Source organism: Molothrus ater, chromosome 5, assembly GCF_012460135.2.
Source record: "Molothrus ater isolate BHLD 08-10-18 breed brown headed cowbird chromosome 5, BPBGC_Mater_1.1, whole genome shotgun sequence".
NCBI classification, from domain to species: Eukaryota; Metazoa; Chordata; class Aves; order Passeriformes; family Icteridae; genus Molothrus; species Molothrus ater.
The window spans coordinates 34,826,797-34,851,749 of NC_050482.2; the positions used below are offsets into that span (position 1 = coordinate 34,826,797).

Consider the following 24,953-nt stretch of genomic DNA (forward strand, 5'->3'; position numbering starts at 1 on the left):
AGATGTCTTTTTTATTTTAGGAGGCTGAATATGGTGGGCATGATCAGATTGATTTATATGATGATGTAATTTCTCCATCTGCAAATAATGGAGATGCTCCAGAGGATCGTGATTACATGGATTCTCTTCCGCCATCTGTTGGGGATGATGTAGGTAAAGGAGCTGCACCAAATGTTGTCTATACGTATACTGGAAAGAGAATTGCCTTGTACATTGGAAATCTCACTTGGGTAAGTATCTTACTGCTGTTTAGTTGTAGACAGGAATTTTAATTATGGACGTAACTACTTGTAAAATTTTTTGCTTTAAAATGTTTTATTTGAAATATTATGTGTATCACAACCCAGTTGTCTTTGTTGTTGGTTTGATTTTCTTCCATTTTCATTTGTGGTTGTGGGATCATTTTTCCTTTTACCTGAAATTCAGAGAGCCTGTCTGGAGCTGTCGTGATGTCTTAAAAATCATGAAAGTCTTCAGTAGATATAAACTTGAGAGTTTCTGTCACATTTTAAGTGTTATTAAAGGATATTTGTGCTACTGTGTTCTTAAGGTTTTCAGAGAACCAAATGAAAGAAGAGAACAAGTTTAAACTGTTAAATACTTCATGCCTGTAAACACTTCAAGGTTACTAAACAGGCCAAATTTTTCCTAAACTCTTGCTGAAGGTTTTAGTTTAAAGGGAGGTTGCTCTGGGATTTTCTTGAAATTACTTTTCACATTTTTCCAGGGCCATTTCCATCGGCAGTGACTCTTTCAGCATAACTGTTTTCAGGTATTTGTCTTGAGGCTTATTTCTCTGTCCCAGAAGAACAGGTTTATGATAACTCACTGAACTGAAGGTGCCCTTAGGAAAATTACTTTCATTAGAATGAAAGTATTTTAAAATCAATTGCAGTAAAGCAAACAGTGCAAGAGCTGGTCAGTGCTGAATTAAGTTGAGCTTTTATCTGGTTACATGAAATCAAGTTCTTCAGGGCCCACATATGCAAAATTCTATTTTAAAAGATAAATTAAAAAAAATAATTTTTTTTCGTTTCTGATAATTTCTTACTGTGGGTGTTTTTTTCATTAGTTATTACAGTACTTCAGGAGCTAACAGGTAAGTAAAGGACCTGACTGTTGACTTAAGTTATCCCATTTTGAAGTACATGAATGGAATCAGCAAAATGTGCGTGAATTAGCTGAACTAATTGTTGAATTGTAAAATGAAAATGACTGCTCCAAGAGTCAGAATATATTGACAGCCTGAATAAAATATTCCTCTGGATCAATTACACACACACACACACGCATGCACACTCAAAAATCCATGGAAAATTTAGTTGCCCTTTGCCTGGTGTTTTAGATAAGCTCTCATAGTTGAATATTAAAAATATTTTTCAGTGGACAACAGATGAAGACTTAACTGAAGCAGTTCATTCACTGGGGGTAAATGACATTTTGGAGATAAAATTTTTTGAAAATCGTGCTAATGGCCAGTCTAAAGGGTAAGAACTTGTTTTTTTCTATATGTGGACTGAAGTTTGGGAGAGGAAGGAGTTCTCAATTTTCATAATTGTCAGTCTTTGAACTGCTCATCTTAGCTTATTGATCCAGAAATGATTTGGCATATAATTTCATACTAATGACTTAAGTTTCAGGTATAAATTTTTGTGATAGTACTGTGTATCTCATTAGTTTGTGAGTTGAAGCTCATTGATGATCTTCATATAAGACTATTTCTAGATGATTTTTTTGGTGTGGTGGTGATGTTTGTTTTTCTTCAGTGTAAATGCTGTTCTTCCAGCCTTCATTATTCAATCTTTCTTTACATCTTTATTTTCTATTAGCTATTTTAAGTAAGTACTTGAGCCCATTTTTCACTGGCAACCTAAATTTCACTGCTTGAATGTGCCTTTCTGTCTCTTTGGCAGCAATGAGCACAGTGTATGAGTGTATGCTTAATAACTTCATCATATGAATTCATTATGTAGTCTCTTGATTCTCTGCCAAAAAAGCTGCCTTTGTTGGGATAAATTTTGATGCATCCTGTACTTGCTGTTTTGTTTCCTTCTTTTATGTCCTAGAATAAATTATTTTATCTGTTCTGAAAACTGGACTAAGACCTGTGAGACATTGTTGGTGTCTAGTTGTCAAGTATTCCTTTGCTTACTGTGTGTAATCTTTTTCATGAGATATCAGGATGTCAGAAAATGAACAAATTGTGGTGTAACACTTTTTGTTTCCTTTCAGGTTTGCCCTTGTGGGTGTGGGATCGGAAGCATCCTCCAAAAAGCTGATGGATTTGTTGCCTAAAAGAGAATTGCATGGCCAGAATCCTGTTGTAACTCCGTGTAATAAACAGTTTCTGAGTCAATTTGAAATGCAGTCAAGGAAAAGTAAGCCTTTCTTAAGTGCTCTCTTGGAAAAGCAGAAAAAGTAGAATGGCAGGTTTTTAGCCCAGCATCTTGTAATTTCTACACAGTTTAAAATAGCCATAAAATACTTAGAGTCCGGGTGAATGAACTTCTATCTTTGTTTAAAGAAATCACTTCATACACTGAAGAGCTGCTGCATTCTGACAGAGGGTTGCAGCTTCGTGCAACTCTTGTCTTAACAGCTGTGGATGTTTTCTCAATTTCCTGTGGACATAATTAAAAAAAAAAGCAAGATCATTTAGAAATTGAACATTTGTAGACAAACTGGACTAAATTCTGATGTGTGGATGGTCTGTATTTATGATAGAATGGGGAAGAGTGGTTCCATGCTGTACTTTAGCACCATGTCTTGTGTTTCTCAGTGTGGCTGTTGGGCTTCATTGAAGGAAGGACTGGCAGTCTCTCCAATCCTCTTCCTTTAGTATGAGGCTTAGTATTTTAGCAAAGAATGTTTTCCTTCCCAAATGCATCGGGTTTGCGTACGGGAAGAAAGTTGGTGCTCACAAGCTCACGCTTAAGCACTGCATAAAACTTTGGGTCAAGAGTTGAAATACTTCAACCTATTTTGATCTGTGTAATGACATGTAATGTATGTGCTTTGCCATTGCAGCCACACAGTCTGGCCAGATGTCTGGGGAAGGTAAAGCTGGTCCCCCGGGAGGAAGCTCACGAGCAGCATTTCCACCTAGTAACAGAGGTCGGGGCCGTTTTCCAGGTGCCATTCCAGGTGGAGACAGATTCCCTGGACCGGCAGGGCCAGGAGGGCCACCACCACCTTTCCCAGGTACAATTATGCATATATGGAGTTCCAGTCTTACATGTGTTTCAATATGGCATACTTATTTGGGAAATGATTAAGATCAAGGCAATTCAGTAATGAGCCATAATCAGTGTTCACAGCTAGATTGTAGGACTTGACTGTTCATTTGTTGATATTCAACAGGAAGTTGGACCTAGTAAATTTGGTAGCAAGGCAAGAGCTTTTTTAGATAAATTATTTATACGATGTCAATATACATTAGCAATTAGATTTGGCTTCAGTGTATGGTAGTTGAGATTTTGTGATTTGCTGTATGTGCTCAGAATTGCCTGTGTTGAGGAGTGTAAAGTAACTGATTTCCTTATTGTAGTACAAGTTTGCATGTGATCAGAAATTCAGCTTTGATTCATGCCCACTGAGTGGTCAGTTAGTAGGCACGTGAAACACCAGAAATTTGAAGAGGAGGTCTTCATGTTTAGTTAGGTAGTTGATATAGAAGAAATACGTTAAACAGTTAGGTTTGCACTGCCGTGAAGTTCTTTTTTCAGCTGACATATTTTTTAGTAATTGTCATTCAGTAATAGATTGTCTACCAACAGTCCAAGGGACATAGTCAAATTGAAAAAACAGTTGAGAATCTAAAGGAATGTTTGGGTACTGCAATTACATTACTTTCTCCAATACAGCTTCTCCCATATTTTTAATATGTATTTTATCTGAAGCCCCACATGAATGACTAGCTGCAGTAAGATGTAATGTTTTCTAGCTTTTGTAATCTTCTTGAGGGTTTTGGAAACAGCAGGTGATGAAGTAATTTGAGGAGGGGAGTTGTCGGTGTACAAGATAATGTTGTTCTTTTTAGATATCTCTGGATGTCTAGTTTCAATAGATACAGATTAGTTAAAAATTTTCTAAGCTACTGGACCCAAAACAGGAACATGCATGTCTTGGACACGTTGCACAGTGTTCAGGGAGGGAGGGTTGGTTTCTTTTTTGTCATTGTTTTCTGGGAAAAAAAAAGCCTGAAGAATTTATTTATTCCTCAAGTTATTGTTGTTGTTTTTGTTTGTTTTTATTTTAGCTGGACAAACTCCCCCACGTCCACCCTTAGGTCCTCCTGGCCCACCAGGCCCACCAGGCCCTCCACCACCTGGTCAGGTCCTCCCACCTCCATTAGCTGGACCTCCTAATCGTGGTGATCGTCCACCACCACCAGTTCTGTTTCCAGGACAGCCTTTTGGTCAGCCTCCACTTGGGCCACTTCCTCCAGGCCCTCCACCACCAGTTCCAGGCTATGGGCCACCACCAGGTCCACCACCACCTCAGCAGGGTCCACCTCCACCTCCGGGTCCATTTCCCCCTCGTCCACCTGGCCCTCTTGGGCCACCCCTGACTCTTGCTCCTCCTCCACATCTCCCTGGGCCACCGCCAGGTGCTCCACCACCAGCACCACATGTGAATCCAGCTTTCTTCCCCCCACCTGCCAATAGTGGCATACCCACTTCAGACAGCCGTGGCCCACCTCCGACAGACCCATATGGCCGACCTCCACCATATGACAGAGGTGACTATGGGCCACCTGGAAGGTGAGTTCTTTTTGTCTAATGTGTTTGGGTAGCAGATTTTACTCCTCTTGTTGGAAGCATTTGATTTTTTTTTTCTCTTTTAATGCAAATGTTAGGAACAATTAGAAGTAGGGCCAGAAAGGATCCCACCAATCTTGTAGTTTGCCCCTTTTAACTTCTCCAAGGGATTAAATCTGAGAAACATATTTGGAGCAGGAGGAAAATCCTGAAGTGCAACACCAGTAATCTCACTTCCCTTTTCAGCTCTGAACTGTTTGTCTTCGCTGTATTTGGCAGTGTCATCATTCCATGTGTTCTACATGTAAACTTATATATAATTTCTTATGCAGCAGCTTCTGGTTGTGCTTCTGTCTTAACTTGAAATTCTGACTTTTACCTGTATCATGGTGCTTTGCAGGCTGCCTTTTAAGAATGCTCTTGAGTTTTCCTTTTTGAATATGTGCATTTGTTGAGGTCATACCATTTACATCTTTCAGCAGTGTTGCTTGTCCCTTTTTTCTTCAGGATTTAATTAAAATTTAGTGTGTGTCTTAAAAGCCAGGTGTGAATTTACTGCAAGACTTTTACCTTCCTTTCCTATCAAGATGTTTCTGCTCATTCGGTGCAATCTTGCTGTGTTTGTAGCAGTGGCTTTTCCTGTGGTTAATCCTATCTGTGACAGAGTTCTTAAGTCCCTGACTTGACTTGTCAAGTTTTTCACATCTTGTTTGAAACATCTTTTTCATCTGTGATTTCAAGCATCTCTGTCTTGCTGCTGTTTCTTGATTTTCACCATATTTGTATTTGTCAAAAAATTTTGGCATAAATTCTGAGATGATTTTACATAGTTAGATTTGAATTTTTCAGTAATAATTTTACTGCTAGCATGAGACACGCTTTTCTGGCTTAAAATGTTTCCTGCAAAGATACTGTACTTTGATTCTTTTTTTACTGCAAAGTTTAAAACCCCCAAGCATTTGTGTACATGTGATGTTCATACAAAAAAACTCTATAGAAATCCAAGCATTTGGCTTAATTGCCTAAAATATAAGACTATAAGGTGTTGGGTGTTTTTTGATGGACTAAATCAAGGTTGTCTGCAGTTTATAGAATGTCTGGGGAGGGAAGGAGTGGGAATAGGACAGTATAACTTACTGTCCAGTATTTTCATTAATAATGTTGAAGCTATCATCCATAACTATTTAAATTGTCATTAATTATATATCATAGGCGTTTCACTGGAAATAACATGTCCATAAGAGAAAAATTACATATTCCATTCTATGGGAGGCACACGAAAAATAATACTCAAAACTCAGGGAGGTATGAATTTTTAGACATTTCCTCTTATGCTAAACTGGCTATAGGATCTTGTTCCACTTCTTGCAATTAAGAGGATAGCATTGCTTATTATTCTGCATTTTCTTTCTACCAGAAGAACTAACACTGTTCTAGAAATATCAAGCAGTGGGCCAGTTTGACAGTCTCAGCATTTATCTCTTAACACATTTCTCCAAATTTTCTATGTGACACAGAGACTGGCTAATAGGACACTGCAAAACTTTTGGGAAAATTTAGGTTTACTTCTGTTACTTTGCAAACCCTGTATAGGTAGCTGATAATTGAAGTGTAATGAGTACAAGGATTCTGCTTTATTGCTTCCTCCTTACTGTGACTAGTAGGGAGATTAAATTGGAGTACCTTAAACTTGACCAGAAATTTAAGAAAAAAAATTGCTGTAAAATGCTGACCTATCATTCAGAAAATTGAGTGTTTTAAAGATGATAACTATATTTGTTTTTCAAAAGTTACAGCATTCTGGTCTTAGTTAAGATCTGGGAAACAGGATCATATAGTTCTGATTCCAGTACTGTTATGAAAATTTTCTCTAATTTTGCTCAAAGCTGCATTGCCTATGTACATGTATTTCCACATCCATTCAGTTGGGAATATCTATTTATGTACCTTCAAGGATTTTACGAAAATTGTAAATATTTGTCAAGCACAATATTAAGTGCTGCCGAATGTTTGAAATAGATGGGATGAACAAAAAAAAAGTCTATTTATACAGCAATGTCTTAATTGTTTTTTTGGGGTTTTTTTGTTTGGTTGGTTTGTTGGGGTATTTTTGGGGTTTTTTTTAAGCTTTCAGGATTTTGTATTGTAACGATGGTCCTTAACAAAAACCAAAACCAAACCCAGATCCTGCTTTCTTTTCTGTTTGTCACTGCTTAAAATTGCAAACTTGGATTGTTGAAATTGCAATGATAGCTTCTGAAGTTCTCCTTAACATTTTAAAAATACTAGTTTTATTGCTTGCAGAGAAATGGATGCTGCGAGGACACCTCTAAGTGAAGCAGAATTTGAAGAAATCATGAATAGAAATAGGGCAATCTCAAGCAGTGCCATTTCAAGAGCTGTATCAGATGCCAGTGCTGGTTAGTAAAACTCAATTAATGTGTTTGTTATTCTACCCAACTGAAAAGAATTTATAGGATTTTTTAAAAATTAGGAATCTGAAAGGTCTGAAGCCACATTTTCCTGATAGAACACTGAATTTAGATACAACTTATGACTGATTTTGTGCTGTGCTTCAGTTAGTTTCTAAGAAAACCTTCTGAGTACTGATCAGGACAGTATTTTAATATTTGGTGTTAGAGTAAATTGTCTAGATGGCTGTTTAAGAGAAGATACTCAAAATGGTAATACTGTTACAGATGAAAATCTGTGTTTTAATTTGCATAATTTTCTGATCTTGATCTTACATCATTTTCAGGGGACTATGGAAGTGCTATAGAGACCTTGGTAACTGCGATTTCCTTAATCAAACAGTCCAAAGTATCTGCAGATGATCGCTGCAAAGTACTTATTAGCTCTCTTCAGGACTGCCTTCATGGAATTGAGTCCAAGTCTTATGGTTCTGGATCCAGGTAAAACTTTCCTCTTCCATCTGCTCTTACTTAAAAGAGAAGGTGTGGTGCAGGACTAGTTTACAGAGAAGAAACTAAGGCTTGTAAGAAGTCAGTGATTTGCTGAGTTGCACAGGAAATATGTGAAGGAACCAAATAAGGCTTTCCTGAACCTAGGAAAGCTGCCTTTTAATGAACCCTCTTTTCAAAATTGATCTGACTAGCTTCAATTTAACTCTTAGTTTTATTTATTGGTTTTGGCCCATATTTTCCATATGCAGATTAGTAGCCATGTTGTAGTGATCATTTGATATGTGGTGCATTTCCCCCAGCTGATTTCAGTCATTGTCCATTCTGAGTATGTACTTTGACTTTTCCTTGCTACATTAGAAAGTGGGAGCCCCTTACTACCTGTAACTGAGTTCTTAGCCAGCACTGTTTGTACCAGGCATCTTTAATGTTCCATACAAAAACATACCTGCATCACAATGAACAGATCTTACCCTTATACCTATTTTTGATCAAATTCATACTCGTAAGCGCAGTACAAAACCGGCATGGGGATGGCAAATATTTTGAAGAAAAAAATTAATGAAGTAATTTCTTTTAGAAGACGTGAGCGATCCAGAGAGAGGGACCACAGTAGGTCACGAGAAAAAAGTAGGCGGCACAAATCACGTAGTAGAGACCGTCACGATGACTATTACCGGGAAAGGAGCCGGGAGAGGGAGAGGCACCGCGATCGTGACAGAGATCGGGACAGAGAGCGGGACAGAGAGAGAGAATATCGCCACCGTTAAAGAAGGTGAGCATTTCTTTTGTCTTCTTCAACTTGACCGACTTACTAAAATAACCACTCTAGATTGGAGATTATTTATACCATTCATGTCTGTATTTAAATGATCCTTCTGTATGTACTGAATCACTTTCTTCTTGCAGCACCTGACATGAACACAGGTAAGTAATAACAGGTAATTAACTCATTTTGGGAGGGAGCAGGTATTTGTGCAATTATCTTCTACATTCTGCATGCCACTTCTCTTATTTTGGCTGATAATAGTGTTCCCAGTTTTTATGAAATGTGATTGAACCACTCCTTAAAAAGGCAATAAGTCAGACTGTTCTCTTTGTAATCTTGAAAGATTATATGAGTTTTACAGTTTTATTTCTTAATTGTATTTAAAAATACTAATTTTGTATTTTAAATTATATTTCTGTAAAGACTGTAGCACTTAGCCCTTCATAGATTGTGTGTGGATTATTTCAGTGTCCATACAGTTGTCCTTGCACAGGTGCTGGTGGTGATTTTGTGGGTTTTGTTGTTTTGTTTTGTGTTGCCTTTGTTTTATTTTTTTCCTGGTGAGTTTTAGTCAAATTCAGGAAATATAACCAGATTTTGTTCTTTATGTTATGAAATGTGACCTGTCAGTATCTTCTGCCTTCTAGCTAAATCCAGGTATTAACCTTCAGTAAAATTTATTATCAGTTGCTGCCCACCACCCTGATTTTTTAGTCTGTCCCCCTTCTGGTAGTAAAGTCATTTTCTGAAGACTAGTAAACAAATATGTAACACTAGAATTGATTCTTTTCTGGTTGTTCACAAACTAACATGCTCTTTTATTTCATGTATCTGAAGTCTTGTATGCATCAAATGTCTAGACAGCTAGAGTAGCACGCTAAACAATGATTTTTTTCAATGCACTGCTTTAAAATACATAGAAATGTTGACATTATATAATGTACCATTTTTAGGGTTGATTTCTAATTCCCATGATTCCTTATATTTGACAATTGAAAAAAACCAACCCTACCTAGTAGTGACTCTATAGTGACATTTTCTCTTCTTGAAAGAACCTTCCACTACATCTGCACTGAAATTGAAGCTTGTAGACGTGCCTGTCTGCCCAGCTTCCATTTCTTACATTTAACTTCAGATTTAGTTTCCAGATTTGCATGTGTTTTTTATTCATGGGAGTTCATTTATAGATGTTACAGAGCAAAACTTACAAAAGTCAAATAAAATGTAGTATAGTCCTAAGTGAAAATACAGTTCTGTATGTGTTAAATGTTAGTTTTTCAGTCAGGCTTTTTGTGTCACTGCCACTCCTCTGGGAGAGAACAAATTATGGTAGTAAATGCTCTAAGTGTGTTGAGAGTTAAGTGGGATGTTGTCTCAGGTTCATATACCAGCAGGGGACACAAAAAGAAATAACAGATTTAAAGAAGGGGAATCAAAGTCTTAAATAGGAAGGTGAAACATGGCAGCTGAAATAAAGTTGGCAGTATATTTCTGTTAGTGCTACTTTTTGCCATTGAAAATGGATTGCTAGAAATATTTCTGGAATTTAGTAAAAAATCAACTCTGGTTCTTAATTGTAAAATAAGAGAATGTAAAATTACAGATATAACAACAGTAAATGTAATTTCTTTTGTTGAACTGGGTTTTTACCTTTTATAGTAACTGCATATTTTTGATATTTGCAAATAGTTGTTACTAATAGAGGTAACCATTGAGTTGAGTAATGGCTACATTTCCAGAGTGTTTTCCTTCTGGTGGAGATGAATAAAGCATACTAAAAATGGCTAATAGCCTGGAATGAAAAACGAAAGATAATTTTTTTTAACCCTTGGCATAGTTTACTGATCTAGCTTTGATTTTTGTGAATTTAATGTTATGCACATAGATACAGATTTACTGTGCCAAGTACAGATTTCCTACTCTTACCCCGAGAATATATGTCAAACAGCATTAGGTTGCATTTTATAATTTCTGAAGCATAATTTGCACTGAGGCTGTGATTTCAGTCTCAGTTCAGGTGGGCTTTATATTTGCAAGATCCTTCAGCTTTGTTGTGTGCTGGGATTTCTCTTTTCTTTCAAAAGGGGACTTGGTAAGATTCCCTTGTGCAAAGAAAATAGGTCCTAAGAACTTGATTTAAATGGCAAATTTAGTATACTACATGTAAATTAAAACATTTGGTATTTTTTTAAGTTAAGTTGTAAACAGTTTGTCTTGTTGCTGTCTTAATGAAGAAGAGCTTTATTGTAGTTTTGTTTTTATATATTTATACACACACACGCACATATAAAAGAAATACAGTTATCTCCTGGTTTGTATGTTTCATTTTCACTAAGATGTATGTTCCCATACATTTTTTGTTTCATTTTTTACATTGAATAATATTCATAAACTGATTTAACACTCAGTCATTTAATAAATATCAACAGTGCTGAAACGAGTTATTCCCCGTATTACTGTGTTTTGCCAGAAAACATGAAGTTGCCTCTGTGCCTGCACCCTATGAATGGCACCTATATTTCTCCTTTATTGTGTACCTATAGTCATGACTGTGATACTGTACTGGCATTTTTTCCAAAATGTTACACGTCTAGTTCAGAAAGATTCTAAGGGTCCATTGTGAAAACTTTTGTGAACAGTGAAATTCTGTTTGTTCTGTATTACATTTATAGAGATGGGTTAAATTGGAATAACTTACAAAATATGTTTATAACAGCAAAAATTTAAAAACTTTAGTTGTACCATATCAGGTATTTACACTTCTGTTTGTACACTTCATGACTTAAAATCAAATTGTTGCAAGATTTTTGTGCCTTCACTTGAATAAAACTTTATGTACATTGACAACCCATTCTCCTGAATTACTATAAACTGAATGCTTCTTTGGAACATCTTGCCTTTGCTCATAGAAAGCAAATATAAATATAAAAGATATTATTTTTGTAAATAATAGAACAATGGATTTAAGACAAGTGTCTAACCTGTATAAATCAAGAAAACTGAGAACCCAATAGAACGATATTTAGAAGAATTAATGTGTACAAACAGAATAGTAATGTAACTTCATCAGCATGAGTCCTGACTTGTTAGGCAGAATTTCTTTTTAAACTGAGAATCAATAATGTATTTCTAGCTGATACATTGTCTCAACCTTAATCTGTCTGAATTTCTATAACTGCTGAATGTTAAGTTTTTCATTTTATGTTTTTGTTACTGGGTTGATTGGTTACTTCCTATTTAAACTGGATTTGGATTGAATTGCAAAGACAAAACCACAACATTGTAACAGTTGATATGTATGTAGACTTTGTACTCCATATTTCATGTTTATTCTCTGATATTTCTGCTCTCAAACCACTGTAAGCAAAATAATTTGAAGTTTGAGGCTTGTATGCTTCTTCTGCTCTCAGATCACTCTGAAATTACTTTCAGCTTTAGAGTGATTCAAGAAATAACATGGTTGGAATTTTTTGTGTTAGTAGGAGGGGAAATGGTACTGATGGCTTACATAGTACATAGTATTCATTATATTTTTGCTTCTCTAAGTTGGAATGGTTCTGTAACTATGCTAATAACCACTTAAACATCAAGTGAAGTATGAAATTAGCCTTTTAAGAAAACTTGGAATGAATTGGCAAATGCTTGCTTTTAATAGGCTATTTTTAATAATAAGCTTCTAGTTAATATTAAATGAATCATGTGGTAACATTGTTCAAGACCTGGGTATATATACCTGTCTAGAATTATATCAGGTCTCAGTGTTGAGCTATTATTGATACTGTTTACCTAATTTCTTTTTTTTTTTTTAACTGTGTGTTTTATATGGGGCTGGCACTATTCCTCTGTGTTTAGCATTCACCAGAGAAATGATGCTTTGTGCATCTGATTCAGTATTTGCAATCCAGCATAGCATGAATAGAGGCAAGCAGTGCCACTGGTTTATGTGCTTCTTAAAATTTGTTTTAACCATTACTCTGGTGCTTTGCAGAAATACAGAGTTTGTCTATTAATGTTCAGTGATGAATTGATTTTCTTGAGGGTGAAACAAGGATTTAAAAAATGAACAGAATATCTTATGCTACTTATTTTCAAATGAATAACTTTTATTACTTTTTTTCCATAAATATGTTGCTGTAATTTTACTGACTTCTGAGGTGTGTGTAGACACACTTCTATTCTTTTGTTCCTTATATCCTGGGCTTCTTTATTTGTGAATTCATTAGTTTTGACAAATTTGATCTGTGTGAAAAGTTCCCCAAGAAACTTTTATGCATATGAAATACAGTAGTGAAAATGTACAGTAATGAAAATGAAGAACCAATGTTCTTCAAAGAATGAAAAAAAAAAACTTTTTTACTTTTGCTCATTGTGGTTTGAGAACTAAGATTTCTTTTTACCAAAAAAAAAAAGAGGAGACACATGTGGCAGCTTGATCTACCTTTTAGTCTCTCCCTCATATATGAATGTGAAAAATACTTGCCAATAATTAGTATCTTTTTAACCTGTAAACTAAAGATGGAATTTTCTGAACGCCCCTCTCTGTTCATCAGTTAGTTTTGATGAATAGACAGGCTGGGATAATAGAAGAAAGATACCTGACAAATTAAGTTAGTTTAGGAGGATTTTCCCCCATGTAAAATTATTGATATACAGTCATGAAATTGTTGTTGTGTTGATCTTAAATTATACACTAAGACTGAGCAAAGACAGCAGGTAAGTACACTCAAAATAAGAGGGGGTAACAGGCAACAAATGTGAGAAGATGCTAGTGCTGATAAAATGGTCTGTACGTGTATAGTGAACAGAACAGAACCACATGAGTATCTGTGCTTACATGCTGAAAGACAAATAGAAAGTCAAGCTTGAAATTCCTTCTTGCTCACTATGTTACAGCTAAAGCATCAGAATATTTGGGGTATTTTGTGATGTTCTGGAATGTAGGTTAAATTAAAAAGAAATTTTTGGCTTTTAAGCTGGTATTTTCTCTGGGATTTTTTTATTTGTATATTGCTTTTTCTTCATGTATAGAATAAAATAAAGGAGAATTACATGAAGTAATTCATAGGAGCATCTAGGATATAATAACAAATGTATCTTGTGCATTTTACTGAAATGTGAACATGTGAGATTGAAATCCAATCTCTGAAAATAAACTACTATAATAAAACTTGAGGGTTGTATGTATATACAGCTTTAAAATTGCTGTAGAATTTTCAAAATTTTAAGGGCTGTTTAAAGCTTTTATGTGAATATTTGGATAATTGGAATTAAAGGGAAAAAGTAGAGCTGCTATAACAAGATGCTTTTGAGATACATATATATATATATAAGAAATCTACTGGGGTTTTGTTGTAAGAATGTGTTTTTGTGGGTAAAAAAGTGTTCAAGTTGCATCTTGCATAAATATAGAAATATTTGATCACTCAAGTTCTGGGATTTCATTTGTGCAATGTTCTGGCATAAACCCCTAACTTTTAAACCACAAAATTTCTATTCAACACCTAAGTCTGAAATTTGGAGAGAGTTGGTAAATTCCGGTAGAAATGCTGAGAAATTGATTGCTGTCTGGTGTTCAATTGTACAAATCTAACACGTGCTTGGGACAGATAGCTTATGTATGAGCTTGAGGCAGATGGAAAAGATGCCAAGAAATACTGACTAGAGATTAAATTTTTTAAAAAGTTTTTTGTTTCTTCAATATTCTACTTGCTTGTAGAATACTGAAAAAAGCTGAGCATGCAGGTATAATCCATACAGATTTATTTCTTTTTGGAACCACAAGAGTTTCCAGTTTTGCCAAGATATGCTGGCAGAATACTTGGAACTGAAATGTACACTACTTTGGATTTTAGTTGGTCACGTTCTTAAAAATGAAGGCTCAGTGTGGCGCTGACCATCTTAAAAGCCCTATACCAAAAAGCATTAATCCTAAATTCACTTTATTGTGCATTCTTTAGAGTTCCTGTAGATCCATAAGTACCTTTACAGATATAGCAAATTATTCCCAGGAACTGAAGCTTTCTTATAGTAGTATTAAATCATATATAGGGTGCTTTGGATCTGTTAACTGTTGCCATAGACATAACCAAGATCCATAGTTCTGGCTGCAGCAATTGTATGATGAGAGCAGCAAATTCTGATGTGCATTCTCACAGCTGTCAAGTACTGACTTTCTCCACTAGAAAACTGAGATTCTCTCCTGTCTATTTGTGCTAACTTAGCTCACAGCTCCGAACGTGTTTTTGTTGGGGAGGTAGCACCTTGTCACTTTGCTACTAATTATTTTCAGAAGTACATAACTCCCATGGAAACACTGGCCTCTGGGGAAGGAGCTTCCCCAAAATTAGTTGTTGATGCATTCAGGACCTGGGAACAAAATCTCTGAATAAGAGAAGACATTTCGCTTACTGATTGGGATTAGTTTATGTGCATACTATAGTGTATAGGATATACTTGGTTATACTTTGGAATTTTTAAAAGTTATTGTTAACAGTCATTTTGAGGAAATGAAGAAAAATTGCATACTTAGTTTTCCCAGCTTTGAAAGTATTGTACTAATAGAAGAATATTTGACAGCTGTGTACTGTTGCACGTTCATGAAATTGCTTCTCTAAATGCCTTGGTTTTCAAATGAATAATTTAATGTGTTGGGTTTTTGAAAGAACTTGATTGAAACTATTTTGAAATTGAGTGTTGAAATTGTGAATTATTAATGAAATTAAGATAGCTAATTGTTTTGTAATGGAATTCAACTGAAATCCAGTGTATGAAATTATACTATCCCAAGTATTTTGTGAACTCTTACAGTAATTAACTTTGAATTGTGTGGTTCCCTGATTTGCCAAAATAGATGAGAGCAGGAAGTAGGGCTTGGGGTTTTTTCAAGGGCAAGTAGGTGAGGAAACCTGCAAATCTACATTGTATTAATTGAAAAGTGGGTTCTTGTGCATAACTGCAAGTGTGTATTTTTAGATGTGAACCCCATCCAGCTTGCCACTAGTCTTTTGAAGTACTGGTGTCAGATTCTGTGTGCTTTTAAATGTTACTGAGCTGTGAGCCATCCACTTCTTTATATAATCAATTAATTACTTAAATGTCAAACCATCTTAAAACTTATGTAAGTGGGCAGGTAAAAATGTAAAAATCTAATTGTGGTAAAATTACTTTAAATTCTTGTTCAGTTACTCTTGCAGAATGCATACTTTAGGAAGTGTTCTATATAAATTTGGCAGTCAGACACAGAAGCAGTAGTTATTTCTTTATCATCAATACTTTAACTGTGAAGTTTATATTCTTTCAACTTCGTTGTTCAACAACATTAATCTTAATTAATGTATTAGAAAACAACTTCAAATGAGTAGCTACTGCTTCTGGGTGTTTTATGTTAGTTAACATCATGGTGAAGTAGATGCACAAGTTATGTATGTATAGATAAGCCAACAATTTTCTGTGTGTTTTGGGGAGTAGCAAAATCTACATCACAAATTTTGACACATTACAGCTGAAGGAAGAGGAACAGCGTGCAAGACAAGATACATTCTTCAAGGAAAGATGCTTGTCCAGCAGTTTGCTTCATGTGATTGAACTGAGCCTGTAAGGATTCATGGATAATATGAACAGGAATAGATCTGAATAAAGCAAATCTGCATACATGGTAACCAGTAGCTCTTTTACTTTTTTATGTTGCTTAACTGTTTTATTTGAGGGAAACCTGTGTGATTTAAACCTTATAGCTTTTGCAACTTTATTACTGGTTATATACATTTGGCAATTATAATGTGCAAGCAATTGAAAAAAAGTCAAGTAAATGCTTGTTTTTATAGTAGTTTGTTCATGTTAAACTGTTCATATAATGTCTGTACACAGCACCACTGATTACAGTAGATGTAGTGTTGTAATAAACTGTTTAATGGGGCTGATGTGTAAAGCTGTTCAAGTTATTTGATGTTTACACCTCAGGGAAAGTCATGTGTTCAGCAATATTTAAAGATAATGTTACAATGAAAACATTGATGCTGTCTTCAGAAACATCGCAATAGTTCTTGCCTATGCCTCAACCTAATCTTGGATTCAGCGAGTTAAACATACTAATGTCACGCTCTCCCACTCAATTTTGATACAAAAATAGGTGGTTACATAAAACCTTTAATTCTGTTTTGCTTTTTAGCAGTGTTTACCTAGGTGGCTTGTGAATTTGCTAATTGACTTATAAAACTGTAAAAACTGCAGCTCTCTGTGGTCGGTTGTTCTGAGGAGAGATAGTCCCAGGTCTGTGATTTTTAGCACACTGAAAATTTTATCTCTCGTATAGCTTTGATCCTGATTGACACTACAGTTAATATAAACTTAAACTGTTCATATGAACTTAAACTGCCCATAATAAGGGGTAGGAAGGTTAGGTTTAAAACACCCAAAATCCTGCAGTTGTTTACAGTTTTATGGTAATAGTGCTTGTGTGTGTTCCCTGTCCACCCCCAAGGCCGTAGCAGTCTGTACATAGTTGTATATTAGAAATGTGCCAGAAGAAACAAGATGTTACCATTTTTATGACTTCATGGGTTTGGTATTTTCTTAATACTTTGGGGTTTATTCACACGTGCATATAAAAGAGAAGGTACATTTGTATGTCCTTGTTCACCAGTGGGCAATATTTTAAATGTCTTCAGCAAAAAATGGCACTGATTAAATTTGTCAGATGAGGTTTTGTAAATTTACCTAAAAACAAATTAATGGAGCACTCAGTGAAAGTAGGCATCAAATTAAAGAATTTGTTTTAAATTTCATCAAGTGTCAAATGCAAGCAAATTTCATAAAAGCTGCAAAAGCTTCATTTCAGTCAGCCTTGTGCAAAGGCTCACTTTTAGTCTGTTGTAAAACGTTATGTAACAGACACACTCTTGGAGTTGTCACTTGTTCAAATAGCTGCACTTAATGTTTTAAGTTAAGTTTCAAGACCTCAGATGGCTTTAAGAGGCAACTCTTAGAAGCCTCTTGATTTCTTTTTTACCAGTTTTGAAGATTTTACAGCTGACTTAAAATGTTACCCTGTTCAGGAAAGCATTTAAATCTGTTTGGTTTTCCAGAGCGTATAAAGCATGTGCTTATATTTCATAAATTTCAAGAAATGTAAACATATGCTTTAAGTGTCGTATTTGCATATGTGAGTGATTTTTATGCTTTACTGAGTTGGGACCAGTAGCTTGTGCAACTGCTAAAGTTTTGCATAAGCCTGAAATGCTCTAATATTTTTGGCACCTACTATTGAACCAGGTTTCCTGCAGCCAGGTTGATGCTGTTGGACTTCAGACTCGCCCCTTTTTCTTTTTTTCTTAAACTGTGTACCTCAGTTCCTCACACATGGGATCACTGGTGTTAATTGAACTATTTGCTTCTGAGAAGATATTTCACGTGTTTGTTTAATCCTGTTTGAAAATGAAAACTGCCTTTAAATATTTTGTAAAACTGAAAGTTGTATCAAGCAAGTCATGAATCACTTCTTGCTTTTTTTGTGAATAGGTATTGGTTACAAACAGTACTGTTGTAACTTTGTTTTCTTTACTTAAAAACATTGTTTACTACTGTGTGTAATAACTTTAAGGAAGAAATTACCTGCCTGTAGCAGTTAAATGGGGAATAGCTAATACTGGAAAAGCAGCAGGTAAGTAATGTTCCATTGCGTAGATATATGAAATTTTAAAATAAAAAAAAGTAATGTTACAAGCATTTTATGTAGGAACTGATATTTTAGTCCACATTGAAATAGATTTGAGACTGTTGCTCTTTTTACATAGATTGTCATTTCTCATTCACATATTTCCATTGCTGGCAATGGAAATAGCAGGGAGAGAATAGCAGGGGGTAAATAATGTAAGTTAAACAGAATGACCATTGTGACCTGAGAGATGAGATCCCTGTATGAAGCCCATTATTTCTGCCTGTTCTCCAGATTTAGTTTTAACCGATAAATGTACTGTGTTGCATTTTAGGTAATACTCTCTTGTTGTAGTGATCTTCCTTTGTTAGTTTTTTTTTTTTTTATAAAAGAAAAAAAATGTACAGAAAAAATCCAAAGACCCTGATAAACACCAAAAAGGAATATGCCTAATGTACATCATGTGTAACTGGATCTGTAGTAGAATTTTTACCAAGTCTTGGTTTACTAAAGGTTCCTGCAATTTCCTGTACACGTGCAGGAAATGACAGTATAGAAACTTGCTGAATGGTGGTGATGCCATGATGGCTACTGCTGTTTAATATTCATTCAATTGTATTTCATTTCCTTTTGCTGATGAAAGGATGAAATAATCTCTGAGGAAATACTTAATTTTTTTCAAATATTGAGTTTATAAGTAACATTGAAAATATTATCTTAAGGCTATGTCCTTTATCTTGAAAGACAAAACTAACAAGTAGTGACTTAGGGGTGGTGGTGCTTTACCAACAGAACTTGTTTTGGTGGTTTATTTTTTAGAAATAGAGGGTGATTTTTTTAAAGTAAAATTTTTACAGGATTATGCATTTTGACAGGTCAAAGTACTTAAGAAGAAGAACATAACATTTTGGAAACTGTAGAGTCTTTTTTTTTCCCCCTCATTTCTTTTTTGCTTTCTGTGCCAATATTTTTTGTTCTGATGGCATTTTGGAAAATGTTTGTCAGAACTTCAGATTTTTATTTACAGTGTGGCTTATAAGCTTGGATAGCTGTTGTTTTTTGTGTTAAACAAGATACTTTTATTAAATTTAGACATTAGCTTTTTTCTTTATGGACTGAGTACTTTCTGGTTTTGTTCCTTTGAAATTGGTGAGGCTTAGTTTTTCTAACTGTATTTTTTACCTGATTGTTTAGTTGCATACCCAAACCCTTGTAAATGTTTTTTTTTCCTAGTTGTATGTGGAAAATTGGAGATTTAAATGTTGTATATACTTGTCATCTGTGTTTCTAGTAAAATACATGGCATTCTTTGTAGAAATACTTAATTCCTGATTTTCTTTCCTTATCCACTTGCTCATTGTGTACAGGTTAAACAGACATTGCTCCCATTTTTATTTACAGAATTTTATACATAGCCTGTTAAAATTGTCTTTGGTTCTTGTGTGAACTGAGATACAGCCTTAAATTTCCTAATACAATGCTCGTTAAGATACTGTCAGTTGTGTAGATTTAAATATAAACCATGCACGTTTAGGACTGGTACTCTTCAGAGATCTGAGACACTAAATTGCTTCTGCATTGAAATATAAACCCTTCAAGATTTTAGAGAACGAAAGTGCAGGTCAGTGTCCATATAAAAATATGAATTAATTTGAATTCTCTCCAAAATAAGGATTGTAATATAGAAAAGCAGCAATGTGGATTCAGTAGAGATTCAAATTATTTTGGTAATTGACTGCACAGGTCTTGAACATAGTGGTTGCACCATGCTGATGAATCATGATGTTTATGCAGAAATACTGTCTCTTGCAATTATGATGCCTTGCAATTAATACTTCAGACTAGCTTGGGGTGGATGGGGGTGGTGAGTTGGGGTTTTTTTGGTTTTGTACTTGTTTTGCCTTCCTCTCCTTTCTTCCCCATACCCTATTAAGGTCTGACATCCCATGTATTTTTAGATTTCCATTTAGCTATAGAGGCTAAATTTACTAAGGAGCTGTTTGGGGTATAGAAGCTCATCAGTTTGATGTTTGTGTGGGATTTGTTTTCCCCCATGTTGGACAAAATACAATAAAGCTCCTTATTCCATTTTATATATAATACGTTTGTTAATTCATGAACCCTTTCTGTAGCCCCAGTGATTGCAATGGGTTCTGGGATGATGCATATGCCTGTGCTTAAATCTTCAAAATACACTAATTTTACAGAAGTCTCTTGAAAATAGTAAACATATACTTTTGATCCTGATGGAATGGAGCTTTTAAGTTGTAAAAATTCCTATCTATTCATACCATGTAATGTGATTTTTACATAATTTCAGTAATAACACTTTAGAGTATATTCAATAGACTTCAGCCTCACCCTCTTGTACACAGTATTTTGTAATAGAAAATATTTTAAACTGTGCATATTATTATCACATTATGAAACAGACATTCCTTTGATCTTCAGATGTAAGAAAATGAGGAATGTGTGTGCTTTTATAAATATAAGTGGTTGCAAATTCATATTCCTTACTACTACAGTTGTCCTTTTTTAAAATAATAAAGAAAGGAAAAAAAAAAAAAGCCAAGTGTTTTGAAGGTGAAATACATTCCTATTTGGTAAACTCTAACATTTTTATGATGATTACCAGCACTGCTGACTTTCTAAACAAAAGGCTGTATTGTCTTCCTGTACCATTCTATTTCCTGGTTCCTGCTTTGCACAAGGATATATGAGTAAATATTCAAGAAATGGTTTGAAATACAGGAGGGGGGTTGTCCAAGGTGGAATGCAGAATTGCAATGCAAAATGTAAGGAAATGGATGCCTGACTCCAAAGGATTTTATATATATAGCAAACAGTTCCCTGATGCTGGCAGGCCAAAGAGTCTGTTGAATACTGCAGTTTTTGGAGACCTTTATTTCTCTGCAAGGTAAGATGGTATCCTAGCAAATGTGGATTTCAATACATTTTCAGCAGAGGTACTTAAATAATCTGTAAATTTAGGGATAATTACATTTTTTTAGATGTTATACTTGAAATATTGCACAACTTTTAGCTTTCATAGGTTTCTTTTTTTCAGCCTTTAGGAGACTGTTAAGCAATTTGCTGTCCAACTTTTGTGTTGGTCTTAAACTGCAATAGTAGTTTACCTTGTATTGAAGAAATAAAGACCATTTTTATATTAAAAAATACTTTTGTCTGTCTTCATTTCAGCTTGTCTAATTTCTTCACAATTCTCATTATTGCCAGACTTATCAAATTTTCAGACATTAAAACTTGGAGGGTGGACATTCTAAGATACTTACAGCTAGGTTCTGTGCTGTAATTACTTCTGAATCTAGAAATAGTTTATACTAGCTCTTATCCTTATTTGGACTTTTTGCAGAGTTTACAACCAGTGAGTAGTGCAGACTTTTTTTTTTAAGCTAACCTTATTTTTATGTAAAATACAGTGCCCCCACATGAAGTCTGTTAACTAAAGGGGATAAAATAAGCATGTACATAAAGCAATTTCAGTATCTTAAAGTTACATTTTCAGACTCAAACATCAGTATAGTATTGTTTGGAGCTGTGGACTTTCTCTTTTTAATCTGGTTTCTTGCTTTGACTTAACCTGGCAAATGTTAATCATTACAGAGCATGTGAGTGTTAAACACAGCAGCTGTAAAACAGCTGTATGGCAGGTTGAATTGCTGTCAGCTCATTTCATGCAAAATACTGATTTGGTACTAGTGACAGTAACCATCCTCTGATGATTTAAAACTACTCTTGATACTGGGGTTACATGGGCAAATATTTTAACTGCTAAAGCAGAACATTGTGTTACATAAAACACATCACTGTGTTACAAACAAAAAGCCACTTGCATTGCCATACTGTGCCATTCTAGTGATGAACTTCCATAATTCGTAATAAAGCTCATTCACTCTGGCACAAAACAAGCTAGATCCATTGTACCATCTTAGATTACTGGTATCATTGTCTGTGCTGTTGGCTCCACCTTTGGCATGTGATGACCCTCTGCCTTTTGACAGTGGTAAGATTATGTGAGAACGCTGGTGTTCCTGTCAGAAAAAAATCAGAGTTTAAAAAAAACAGTCAAAATTTAATCTAATTGGCTTGGAAGAACACAACGTTCATGACTGTATTTAAACCCCATGTGGAACTGTACAGGTCTCTTTGAGGAAAACAAAATGTTCATTAGAAAATTAATCTGAATTTCTTGGGGCAGTGCTCCAAACCTGCAGTAATGGAAAGAGCATTCACTTGCTCGAAAGGGCTCAGACATTATTTGTCCAAATAGCAAACCATAGGATAGCAAAGCCAGCTTGGCCACTGAGTTTACTGTACTGTGTCAGAATTCACCGTAACAACCTGAGTTCTTAATGTGATTATGTGTTGTAGCCTGGTTTCATTGACCATGTGAAAATTTGGACAGAGATGGAAATGGTGTTGGGCTGTGGCTGGTGGGGTTAGGGGACTCCAGGCTTTCTTCTGGGTTAAGAGCAGAGGGGGAAATCATTGTGAACTCTTGATTTTGAAAGTATCTTCCTGCAATTTTCCTCCAGGTTAGGGTGTTCAGCAGTTCCAATTGCTGAAATGTGAGACAAGTGTAAAGCATCCTGTCCCCCAAAACATGGGATGTATACTCTAAGATAAACACAGTGAGGATTCAGTAGTACGTGGATGAATTCGTTGTGGAGGTGTCCAAGCATAGGTCAACTTACCAGGACACAGGACCATCAAGGTATGCTTTGAAATGGTATTGGAGAATGGGAAAGTAATGTAACAAGTATGGGGTTTGTTTTCTTCCATGAGAGTTCTCTAGGGAAAATATCCTTTGAGTTGTAGACATAGAAATAATTTGATAATGCTGACTAGGAAAGTGTTCTTGCTTAATTCTGCTTGTAAGAACCTTGCCTCCAACCTCTTTCAGGATCTTCTTAATAACTGCTACAGATTGAAAGTCCCAGAGACCTCAGTGAGCTGGAGGGAGAGATCCTGGTGGAATCCAGGCTTCAGATTATTGTCCTTGCTTGTTTCTCTCCGACTGGAGAGTCCCCAATGCTTAGCAATGTGGAATCTGGTGCAGAAGCCTCCTCTTTGCCACCTCAGCAAAGAGAGCTAATTCTTCCCATCTGTTACATCCTCTGACAGTTGGAAACAAAATAAAAATGCCAAAAACCCAAAATCACCCACACCAGGATAAACCTGTTCCTGAACATGGCTGCAGTTAGCAGAGTAACCTCACTGTGTGGCCCTTATATTGACTGTTAGTTATGTGGGGAGGAGAGGGAGGTGGAAGGCATTTGTGAGGTTTGGCAGGGGAGCCTAAAATAGTTCTGTGAGCCTTCTGTTGTTACACTTAAAGCATTTGAAGGGAGACTACTGGACTGTAGAAACTTTTTCTGTGAGGAAGCTCTGCAGTTCCTGTGCATACCTGCTGAGGGTTTTGCATCCCAGGCAGTGGGACAGCTGAGTTTTCCAGATGTTTTTACAGAAAGAAGTCTGCCCTTTTGCTGCTGTGCCTCTTCTGCACCAGCCTCACTGAAAGCACTACTGAAGTTTCTTCTCTTGCAAAGCTGGCATTTTGCTTTATTTATTGTCAGTACAGGAGTTACTGATCAGAGAGAGGCTTTAGTTTTAAAAACTCGTCTCTATGGAAGTGAGACATCTTGAGCACTTTCAGGGAAGCATGCACTGAGCAAGGAGTTGGAAGTGTTTTTTAACCCTTGTTTGGGCTGGAAAGAGATGCTCAGGTTTGGAGTATTAGTGCTGTTCTCTGTCTTTTAATTTTCTCCTGGTTCATCATTCAGACAGTTTAATAATACTGCAGCTTGTCCAGGAAAAATGGTAAGCTGCAAAAGAGAGGAGCAGCAGAAAGCAAATCAAACACCCAGATAAGCAGAGCGAAGTCTATGAAGCTAGAAAAGGTATGTTTGTCCAGTGCAGACTGAGTAAAGGAAGACAGAGGTATGTGTGTAGTTCATGATCACAAAGATGCCTTTTTTACAAACATTATTACATGAAGTTCGGGTGCAGGCACCAGAGTGTCTGTACCCCAAAATTCTGGACTAAAACAAATCACAACACACAAGGTGAGGAAAAACCGGTTTAGTAATTTTGGGGCCAGGACCTCTGTTTTGCATTGGGATTTAGCTGAGTCCCCTGGAAGGCCTGCAGTATCATGGTCCTAGATATAAAGTAGTCAGTTGAGAAAGTTTTGCCCAGTTAGCATTTTTGTAAAGATAACCTCCTGGTCAGCATAGCAAATTTGTTAAAGGAATATAGTCTGCACACTCAACACTTCTGACAATGGCTTTAGCACATCCTAAAGTTCCTTAAAGCATGATACTACTTTCTGCATGTATTTGACTAACAACAGAGATTACTCCAGACATAGTGAAGAATTTATGACTTAATGCATGTTCATGTTCTATGAGTATAGGTAAGGCTGCAGCTGCTCAGGAGACTTTGTTACACAATAGATGGACAGATGAACTGGAACTGCATAAGGAGGAAAACTTACCTGTCACATTGAATTTTTAGCTATTTTGTCTCTTGGAAGATACAAAAACAAGTGATGGCTTCTATAAAATGTAAGTAAATGGCTGGGAATGGGGAGATGATAAGCCTGCTCTGTGTCCAGGGAAAGTAACTTGCTGGGAGATGTACAAAAGAGACAACAGAGACCAAAGTGAGAGCAAGGTGGGAATATATTTCCTTTCTTCCCCTCGGGGAGAAAGGAGGGTTTTGTGAAAGGTGCAGAAGCTGTGCTTCTGCTGTGGAGTGACAGCTGGGGAATGAAGCACATTTGTCAAGGATGTTGCAAGCTTGAGAGATGCGGTGCTGTCCTTGGGATG

At 35.9% G+C, this 24,953-nt stretch overlaps 1 protein-coding gene across 4 annotated transcripts in view; it reads left to right on the plus strand.

Moving 5' to 3' along the window:
- Window positions 1–21,281, plus strand: part of CPSF6 (cleavage and polyadenylation specific factor 6) — a 31,890-nt gene extending 10,609 nt beyond the window's left edge. Inside the window, exons 2-11 of one of the 4 annotated variants that reach the window (XM_036400287.2) lie at window positions 21–230; window positions 1,384–1,487; window positions 2,233–2,378; window positions 3,028–3,201; window positions 4,259–4,763; window positions 5,973–6,065; window positions 7,065–7,180; window positions 7,519–7,672; window positions 8,262–8,456; window positions 15,952–21,281. In XM_036400287.2, the coding sequence (XP_036256180.1) occupies window positions 21–230; window positions 1,384–1,487; window positions 2,233–2,378; window positions 3,028–3,201; window positions 4,259–4,763; window positions 5,973–6,065; window positions 7,065–7,180; window positions 7,519–7,672; window positions 8,262–8,451 (1,692 nt within the window). In that variant the 3' untranslated portion in view covers window positions 8,452–8,456; window positions 15,952–21,281. The remainder of the gene's footprint in view (window positions 1–20; window positions 231–1,383; window positions 1,488–2,232; window positions 2,379–3,027; window positions 3,202–4,258; window positions 4,764–5,972; window positions 6,066–7,064; window positions 7,181–7,518; window positions 7,673–8,261; window positions 8,457–15,951) is intronic. The other 3 variants (XM_036400288.2, XM_036400289.2, XM_036400290.2) reach the window with 3 other exon arrangements.
- The last annotated feature ends 3,672 nt before the right edge of the window (window positions 21,282–24,953 follow it).